Consider the following 10,200-nt stretch of genomic DNA (forward strand, 5'->3'; position numbering starts at 1 on the left):
TTGGGATATTCCTAGAAAATAAAAATAAAAATTTGTTCTTGTAATTTACCCCTGCCCCATACACGCTGCCATAATTTTTACTGTTAATATTGAGAAACTAAATTACACAATTTTGAGAACTGTATAATCTTTCCCTTAAGCCAGTGACTAGAAAAATTATTTTCATTGGTTTTTATCCCTCAAAAGCATAAAATATTTTTGATTGTTCTCTCAAGAAAATAAGGGCAGTAGACATGGTGTTAAAATGCAGTGAATGAAGTCTAATCAAATCCTGGAAACGCAGAGGTGTTTCTCAGGTAGACTTAAGGATCCTGCCTGGGTCCCTCAGCTATGAGCCCTGGCTTCAGTGAAAGAATATACTCCCAGGAAAAGTGGCAAGGAGAAATATAACCAGTCTGCAAGGGGAAAATACTTCATTACAGTTGTCTTTGACTCTTTTAGTTCCCAATGCCATTCTAGGTCAGCAAAATTTCAGCTCTACCACCATGGCCTTATGTTATCCAAAAAATCTGTTTCGACCAAGAGAAGGTAACAGTGGCTAAATATATACTGTAGGGAAGATGCATTCTCTGGCGCAACACGAAGCCCTAGCTGCATCCTGGGAACATTTTGGGATAAAGCTTCTAAGCAGAGGATGGATGAAGCTGTGGCAGGCTATCCGGTTGAGGGACTAGGACTGCAGGTTGCGTTGTGGAAAACTTCTCTGCCTTGCTGTCCGGAGAAAGTGTAATCTCTTCTGCAATGGGAAGGGAGACTTAAGTTATACCAAGTGTATCCATTCTCTGCGTATCAAATGGGAGTTTTGCATTGGTCATTCAGAGTTTTACATGACAGATGATGGAAAAATTACAGAATTTTAGGGAATCCTTTTTTCATGAAGAAAAGTTTTAGTAGACAGATCTGAATAAGCAGCACTAATAAGATGAGAGGCATAACTTGCCCCCTGGGAAACTCCTTCCAGTCAGTGCCATGGGTGTAGAAAATTACAAGCCTGGGATTCACAGCCTGAGAGAATTCTTACGATGTCTGCAGAACTAGTAAAAACTCTTGATTAATTTAACATATGTGGATTTGGAAAGGTGTGGAGGGGTAGGATTTCTGAGTCGTGGAAGACTTTGCACTACAAGTTTACTGAGGAGACTTTTGTATTTGGAAGATGCGTTCTTAGCTGAATTTATTGCCAGTAGCAGTGTAGGTGGAAGGGAAACCTCTTTTCTTACCTTGATTAGGTATGATTTAGAAGTGATGTTTAGACTAGAAGGGTGACTTCTGCTAGTAACATGACATTACATAGTGAATGGATCATATCTACCTTTCAGGTGGAATAGGCAACTAGTTTGACTTTGACCTCATAATAAAGGGAATTTGTTGCTGGACTTTGCCTGGTCTGGATAAGGAAGTAGTCCATCAAGAAGGAAATCATTCTTTAATGTTTTTGTACCGCAGATTTTCCTGTCCTTTTTTTCAGTGGGGGAAGAAAAAAACATGAATTGTAAAAAAATTATTTGTCACTTCACTGGCATCTGAGTCAGGTAAAGGTTTAAAGAGAGAGAATGAAATAGTCTTTCATTGGGCAAAGAGGAAAAGTTGTATGTACTCACAGAGCAATGAATTCCATCAGTACTATGGAGGTATTTTTATCTTGTTAGGATTAGTCAATTTAACTTTAGACATAATCTGAATTTAAAATATTATTAAACTTATAACAGTATTTTGTCTCCTTTCTTTACAGGTTTGCTGGTCCTCTGACACATTTCAGAATGCCGCTGGTAAAAAGAAACATAGACCCTAGGCACCTGTGCCACACAGCTCTGCCCCGAGGTATCAAGAATGAATTGGAATGCGTCACCAATATCTCCTTGGCAAATATAATCAGACAACTGAGTAGCCTAAGTAAGTACTTTGTCATAATAGCTGTATTTAGAACTAATATATTTTACAGTCATAGTTTTTGTGGTTGAAGTAGGAACACCTTTTCAAATTCTCTGAGCCTTGAATGCAGTCCTTTTGTGGCTAGTGACTAGCATGGACTTCTGTGAAAGAAAGCTAGGAATTTTTCCAGCAGCATGTCTTAAAACCATTCAGCCCTATATTTCTGTTACCAGTGGAACGCGACAGAAAAAGGTATCTGGTGGTTAATGAAGTCAGTAATTGCTAACCTTAGAGCAATTCTTGGGTAGGGAATATGACATAATGAGGAATATATCACTGGTTGCTTAATTCTCTTAACTTAAACCCTTGGTCATGTTGTGGTCATTCAGGAAAAAAATAGTTGCCTTTTAAAATAATAAACCCCGAAATTTAATTATTGCATAGTATTTCAAACAGCTAAAGATTTTTCTTCCTCCTTCTCCCTTCTGTCAACAGTTTTTCCCTCGGTGCATTTGAGGGGAGTGAATACTTCTCAAGCTCTAGAACTCTGAAGGAGTTTTTCTGAAAAGGCTGGTTTCTGGGTTGTTTTTTCTTTAAAGAAAAAACAAGCAACTTTAAAAAGTTGTCAGATGAACTAGCATTTTCAATTTCCACTACTACAGGTGCTTTTTAACCACTAGCACATTAGTAAGACTGCCAACACATTAAATATTAAAATGTGCATGTGTATCCATCTACAATGTGAAAAGCCTTTCAGCTCCATCAGTATCTTAGGGTCATAGGTGATGTAGCCTAATTTGTTAATTAGATTGATTTAGTTATTGGTTTGATGGTATACTGTATGGTGACTCTGTTTTGGCAGCATTTCAAAGCTGTTAGGGTGCTATTAGGTTGAAGACTAATTGAGGACACTGAATTATGCAATTGTGACAGGAATGCTTACAGCACATAAATATGAACATTATTAGTATAGCTGCTGCAACAGCAAGGAAAATAACTATTTAAATTCTTTTCAGTGAACCAAGGGCATATCAGATTAGGATGCAGTATATGAAGTGGTTGAGTCACCAGCCCTGGAAGTATTTAAAAGACGTGTAGATGCGGCACTTAGGGACATGGTTTAGTGGGCATGGTGGTGTTGGGTTGACGGTGAGACTCGATGATCTTAGAGGTCTTTTCCAACCTTAATGATTCTATGATTCTCTGTGATCACCATCTGTGGTCTTGCTTCATTCTGCCAAAAGCCCTTCTCAGACTAGCCACTCGTGTACTAGCCTCCCCTTCCAAGTCACTCTTACTAATATTGTATTCATTTATTTTAGTTTGCTTGTTTTAAAAATTCTTACTTGATTTTATACTTCATGTAGGGGAATTTCCTTTCGTAGGTGGCATACCAAATTTACATTTGATATTTTCATATGGAAGTTTCATTTGACCTTAAAAAAACAAATCACTTGGGTTTTCAGTTTTAAAGAACACCAACTTCTAACTCAACATCATGGTCTCAGTGCTTACCTATTGAGATTCAGCTGCCTTTGCTATGTTTTCTTGGTGTACAGAGCTTATGCCTGACATTGTGTATACAACTGCTCAGGAAGAGGTCAGGATGAAGCAATACCAGAACAGAAAGAACTCAATTAAGGGAGAAAAAAAAGTATTGAAGAATATCCATTGAATGCTCCCACATTTGTTATATGGTTTGCCTAATGTATAGCACAGTTAGGGAGACACTTTCCAGGGAATGTAACCGTAATTATGTAAAGTCCTTTTCTGTAAAAAGAATGTGGTTCTATGTGAAGCATGCATACATAGGAATGAGCCCTAAACTAGCTGTTTTCACTTGAGAGGAGTTTCTGTCATGAACTTGTGACTCACTAGTGGTCAAAAAGGCACACAGTGTTGGAAATGACAAGGAAGGTAAAAGGAGGAGGGGAAATGCACTAGTTTAGTCTGCAACAGCAAGCCCAGAATAGGTCATTCAGAATTTTTTATAGGTAAGTTAAACACTGATGAGCAGGACCTGTTACTTCAATCTTTTGTTCTTCCTTCCAAATAGCATCATGGTGTTTGCGGGTTTTCTACAGGCAGTGTTTATACCAACTGAAGTAAGTTTTTGGTTTATACCGTGTATGTTTTCAACAAAAACCCATTTTTTCCTACAATTAAGTAGAACATGTTCTGCAAAATAATCCTTATTTCTCAGCAACGTTAAGGATTGCTCTATAAAAACGGAGATCATGTTACAAAGGTATGAGTACCTGTGAAAGTATTTTGTTCCAGAATTCTTTTAGCTTTTCTGCCTCTTTGTGCTAGTAGCAATGCAAATTCAAAAATATTTGGGAGTTCTGGCATACGAGTTTTGTCTCTCATGCTTAAATCCAAATAACCAGTCTTCACTTGGTGTGTCACTGTTACCAGTGTACAGCGAGGCCTGCTGACATGCAGATAAATTTTAGTAGTTGCCTGTGAGTCACAGCCAGCAGGCAAGGTTTCACAGCAGTCCCCTGGCAACCAGCTTCTCTGCAGTCCTTCCCTTTTTGTTTTCTGTGGATAATGTGTATGTTTGAAAATCAGCCTTTAAGTTGTAGACAAAATGAGGCTTCACTCTGGGAGCGGAAACTGAGTCTTCTGGTAGGGTTTCATTTCCTTTAAACTAAAGCTGGTTTTGCTTTTGACAGTAAAGTTATGCAAATTTAAATGAATGGTCTTTGACCTGATTAGCACTTAGCAATTTCTGCCTCTAAGATTTTTCAGTTACCAGCCCTCAAATAGAGGATTAATCTCCTGCCATTATGACTCAAGACCAACCATTCTTAACCTTTCTTCTGATATGATATGGACAAAGAGCGCTGTGATGGAGTTAGAGCCTCCAGTACTTTAAATGATACTGATAAACATTCTTTAGAAAAGCTAAGTGTAGAGTTTTGTCATGTATGTCGTTAGATCTCCATTCTTGGCGATACTAATAACTCGACTGGATTAGTCAAGCAACTGGATCTAATTGGATCTGCTTTGAGTAGGGTGTTGGACTAGATGACCTCTGGAGGAGGTCTTTTCAACCTGAACACAACTATGTTTCTATGATCTTGGGTGCTATGTGTAAGTAGGACATGCCTGCAGAAACAATACCTATTAAATGACAGGAATTCTGTTTTCCTGTGTTTTAATATAAAATGAAAAGAGCTTTACATCAGTATGTCAGCAATAGCTGCTATGTGTCTCCATACCAATTCTCAATCCTTTCATAGTTTATTTGATGTGTTGCTTTTAGTTGTTCAGTTTGAGAAATTTTCTGACCTTTAAAAGAAGTAGAGATGAAAGGATGAAATATTTATTTCTGCTTTGAGTGATAGTCCTTGCCTTTCTCCCTGGAGCATGAAAACACATCAGTCTGTCTTGATACAACATACAAAATTGCCAGTAAGTAATTTTTTTTTTTCCCCCTGTCTATTCCCAGTCTTCTCTAACTTCATAAAAGGATCTGTCTTCTGACAGCTTTTCTTAGCACTGTGGCAACAGAAACTCTGGACAACAGCAACAGCTGTTTTAGTTTCCTAGCCATTCTTCCCTGTATTTCTTGCTTTCTGACTGTATCTACTTTGGAGAAGTGCTTATCTATTTTTTTCACCAATATTGCAGATACATTAGTACTCCAGTACTGCCTGAGTTGATATATGTTTGTGTATGTCAGGCTATAGCATTCCAGCATACATGAAATGTAACTGATAGCACTGTGCAGCTGTGCCATTGTTGGATAAATAGTTCTCTTGTGTGCATGTAACCTCCTCATTTTGTTCACAGCTATTGACCAATCTTGTTTTTCCTTTTATTCAGCTGTTCCCTGTACACAGAATTTCAGTACCACATAAGAAACCTAACTGACGGGATTTGTTCTTGGCCCTGGTTTCTGACACCTCCATCTGGGGAGGAGAACATTTCTCCTTTTGAGTATGTTCCTTTAATGAATATTTATATTGCAGGCATTCAGACCAGAACTCTTATTCAGTGATAGCAAGATGTCATTTCCCTTTTTTTCTTCTACCTCTGTATGAAGAAAGAGAATGCTGCATAACTCTGTTTGCTAAGCTGGAGCACCTTTTATGTTAGTGAAAACAATTTTCAATTAACATTGAACCTTCAGTAGCCTTTCCCCTCTTTCTATCTTTTCTTTGTACTATTTCCTATTTTTACCATGTTCTCCTAGTTAGTTATTTCTTTTCCTCACCCCTTATTTGTTAGTTTTCAGGAGTGAAACCCTGACTTTCAAGCATATTATTTTTACCCCCTTTTTTTCCCTCTCAGACACTTTTAACTTCCTTATTTTTTGCTTACCATGCCATCCCCTAGAGGGTTTTAAACACTGCTCATCTTGTGAGAGACATTTTCTCACCTCAGGAATCCTTCAGTTTGCCATGGCTTAAAGTGTTAACATTCAGTAAGTGGGAAATATTTCTCCAGAAATACCTACCAGCAAGGTGTCTGGACTGCAACTAATCTTTAGAACCAGGCCTCTTCAGCTCAAAGACCAGCCTCTCTCTCTTCATACTCTCTGGACAACGTCTTCAGCACATGGTGAGGCCCCCGCATGTTGCATGATCAGAGGTAGGTCTCTGCAGATCTGCAGCTAGAGCTTCAGTCAGTATTCTGGAGCCAGCAGAATCCCTGCAGCAGGTCCTGCCCTGGGAATCCTCCTCCTCACTGTGCTCACAAGCATATTCAGTATTCTCTCTGAATTTTCTCCATTAGTCACCCCTCTTTCTTTGTTATTACTATGATTGCCAGGGAACACTAGAGAAAGTGTTCTTATGCACATGGGGTAAGGGAACTGATGGACTTGAAAACTAAAGGCTTACTCAGCTTTTCAGAGACCCCCATCCTCTCAAAGACTTCTGTCTAATTTCTTAATGTTGTCTCCCCAGCAGTGGCAGTATTGGCAATGTGATGCTGTTTCGTGTCCACCTCGAATGATAATGAGGGGATGAGCAAATGGTCAGTAATTTCTCATTGAAAACAACTATGTGTTAGCAGAAAAAAGTCCTACCTGTCATTAATTCCTTGCCTACATAGAGCAGTGAATTCAGGTGATACTAAAAAAGGAAAGGAAGAGCAAGACTTCCCTGTGAAATGATCTTTAGGACTGGTGCCTTCAACATCAGGTTCAGCTCTCAGCAGTCTCTCTCACAGATTTCTGAATACCTAATGGATAATCTCAGCCAGTTTACTTGATGGTGTTCTCAGTGGGAGGTAAGAAATGATATCTCAGACCTCCATGACTAGAGATTTTTGAAAGCTGACTTTTTCTTCTTGGATGTCAACAAGAAGCATCAGACCTGCTCCAGAGATGGCCTTTAACATAGTTTATTTGATACTTTTGATACCCTGGTCAGGTTGTCTGATAAATGCCTGGTTCAATTTTGCTGGCTAAAGGAACCAAGTTGTCTCTTCAGTACTCTGATATTCCTGTTATAATCCTTAAATCCGGTCCTTGTGGACTGCCCTTACACCTTCATAATGATAGGTTCCTAATTAGCATCACTGAACTATATTTAGTACGTCATTTTTCAGAGCTTGCTCAGCCATAGCCACTAAAGTTCTCAAGGATCTACCAAGGTTCTTATCTCCAAGCCTGAGAGAGAGTTCAGTCTCCTAGCTTTTAGTCCGTCTCCTAGCCACTGAGCTGTGGGATTGAAATGATCCTGATGAGAAACAAGTCTAGGGTTTCAAGTGAAACTCAGATATACCTTGATTTTTGCTAAAACACTCAATTAAATAAAATTAATGTAGTGAAGATCTGAAGCTGAATCAACAGGCAATGGATATGTTAAATTATGTGTCAGAATTAACGGAGGAAGAAAAATGTATTAATAGACTTAGAATAACTTTCTTGTTTTGCTTTATAAAGGGACCCTGGTTATATATTGTTAGCGGCTTATGTGGTAACTAATTATCCTAAAAGAATATTTTCTAATATATGCACTATATTGTGTAGGAAGCAACTATTCAGTAGTGAATAATGTAATTTTGCACAGTGTAAGTATATTGGGAAGGGATTGTGCAGTAGGGCATGAGACAGGTTTTACAGTTGCTTTTGTTCTATGCTTTTATTGTTCAGAAAATGTACTGGGCAAAAATATTGTTTAGTGTGTGAATGGGATTGAAATAATAGAAATCAAGGAATGATAGCGTATAGGTGGGTAACAGACTGAATTCTTAGCTTATTCTTTCTGATATTTTATCAATTTCTACTTCTTTCTAAAACATCAAATTGCCAAACCTATATTTTTAAACTGTAATAACACATTTTGAGGTGTATATTTCAATATATCAATGTATTTACTATTTTAATATTAAAATAACAATAATATTAAAAATATCTTGCCAAACCTATATTTTTAAACTGTAATAACATTTTGAGGTTTGTATATTTCAATATATCAATGTATTTACTATTTTAATATTAAAATAACAATAATATTAAATTCAATTAAATAACACCTCATTATACATTGCATTTGATAATGCCATGACATATTTAATATATTAAGTATTTTTATAATTTAATTCCAATGATAAGTATGTTGGATTAGATTTTGTTTGTGTACATGTTAACCCCTCCCCCCTGCTGAGCTCCAGAAGTTTGACAGATTAGTTAAGGCTGAATTAATTAAGATTAATACTTTTGGCAACATTGAACAATAGTCTCATTTTGTTTGTCCCGCTTGATGCATCTTGCATTGGCCTGAGATTTACCAGTCATCCTCTTGAATTTCCAAAAATGATGCTGTTCTATGGCATTGAGCACTTTAGGTGCTCAATTTATTTATCCAGATAGCTACTTAAAATTTAGACCATGGTTCCTAGAGGCTGCTGATGCCATAACCTGTCTGCGGGGTGCTCTTCCAGGTTTAGATGCAGTTGAAGGGTTTGGAACTCTCTTTCTTTAAAAATGCAAAAGGATAGTAAAGAAGTGGCTTCTTCCACAAGTCCTGCTTCAGGACTTGTGTCCCAATCCTTGTCTGAGAGCCTGTAACTAAATCTGATCTAGTGTTGTAAAATGATTAATTTAAATGCCCTTTCTTTAAGGTTTGCTAACAGATACAGCATAGAGAATGCCGTAGTTCAGGTGAATTTAAGGACTGGAGTTTTGAGGGGACTGCTAATTTATGCCCTGATCCTGCAGCATGTTAGTGTGGTTCTAGGAATTTGTACAACAAAATTTATAAGACTTACAAGACATCTCTTTGCCACGCTTTGTTTAATTAGCCTGAAATAAGGTTCAGAACCTTATGTTGTGATTGTAGTTGACTTCAGTTCATCTGATATATACCCAGTCCCCAGAACAAGGCAAAAACAACATTTCTTTTACCTTATCCCTTCATATTAGTGTATTGGATAGTTAGAAATTACTCATTTGTGCACAGAAGCCAATGATGGACAAATGTTTAAGAAATTATGGGAGAAAACTAGGAGATAAAACAAATTAAGAGAAACAAATGGTGAAAGAGGAGGACTGTAAAACTGATCAGTCGCTTTTTCAGATTTTATAAGCCATTGTACACTTACTGCTGCGGTAATGAACAGGAGTGGATGATACATGTTTTGGTCGTCTTAATTGAAAAAAAAAATGAGGACGGTAGTAAGCAGTATTTTTTTTATTCTGTTTTCAGCTAGTGGCTACTAGCAAGTATTCTGTTTTCAGCTCATAGGTCTGTTTTAAATGTCAGGAAAATAATTGTTCAAAAAAGGCTATCAAAACACACTCACATTCTCGGGGGGAGAAAGGACTACGCATTGCTTCCAAGCCATTTTATTTGGCTGTCACAAAAAAGGACATGGACTGACACCAGAGGGAGCTGCATTCCTGTATCCCTTTCTTACTGAAGGGTTAATTGTGACTAGAGCCTTTGAGACAAGAAGAAAAAAGTTGTGAAAAGAATGAGGTGGTGAATAATACATTCCTTAATTAAAAATAAATAATAATGTATCGTTTTATTTAAATGAAAAACACTTGTACTCTTAATAAAAATAAATGCCAGTATGATGGACTGAGAAGAACAGCTAGTAATATTGGAGGGAATATGACTTGCCTTTTGAAAATGACAAATTTTGGTATATTTCTGGTCAATTAAGCAAGCTTTGCAAATACAGTAAAATAATCTTTTCACAGATGTTAAAATAATTTATTTGCAGAAGTCTATCGTGTCATTTAATTTAACAGGCAAACAAGATCGCTGGTCTTTCTGATCTGGTATTATGTATCCAGTTGTGACCAAGATGCTAAAGTGTTATTATTTTGTTATAGTCATCTGTCATTCTCTTTCTTGTACT

General features: G+C 37.3%; 1 protein-coding gene across 1 annotated transcript in view; it reads left to right on the forward strand.

The window, feature by feature from the left end:
* Positions 1–1,736: 1,736 nt before the first annotated feature.
* WASF1 (WAS protein family member 1) overlaps positions 1,737–10,200 on the forward strand; it is a 33,164-nt gene continuing 24,700 nt past the window's right edge. Inside the window, 1 exon segment of the mRNA XM_009289161.2 lies at positions 1,737–1,893. Within this exon segment, the coding sequence (XP_009287436.1) occupies positions 1,761–1,893 (133 nt within the window). The 5' untranslated portion in view covers positions 1,737–1,760.

Source organism: Aptenodytes forsteri, unplaced genomic scaffold (assembly GCF_000699145.1).
Source record: "Aptenodytes forsteri isolate BGI_AS27 unplaced genomic scaffold, ASM69914v1 Scaffold217, whole genome shotgun sequence".
NCBI lineage: Eukaryota > Metazoa > Chordata > Aves > Sphenisciformes > Spheniscidae > Aptenodytes > Aptenodytes forsteri.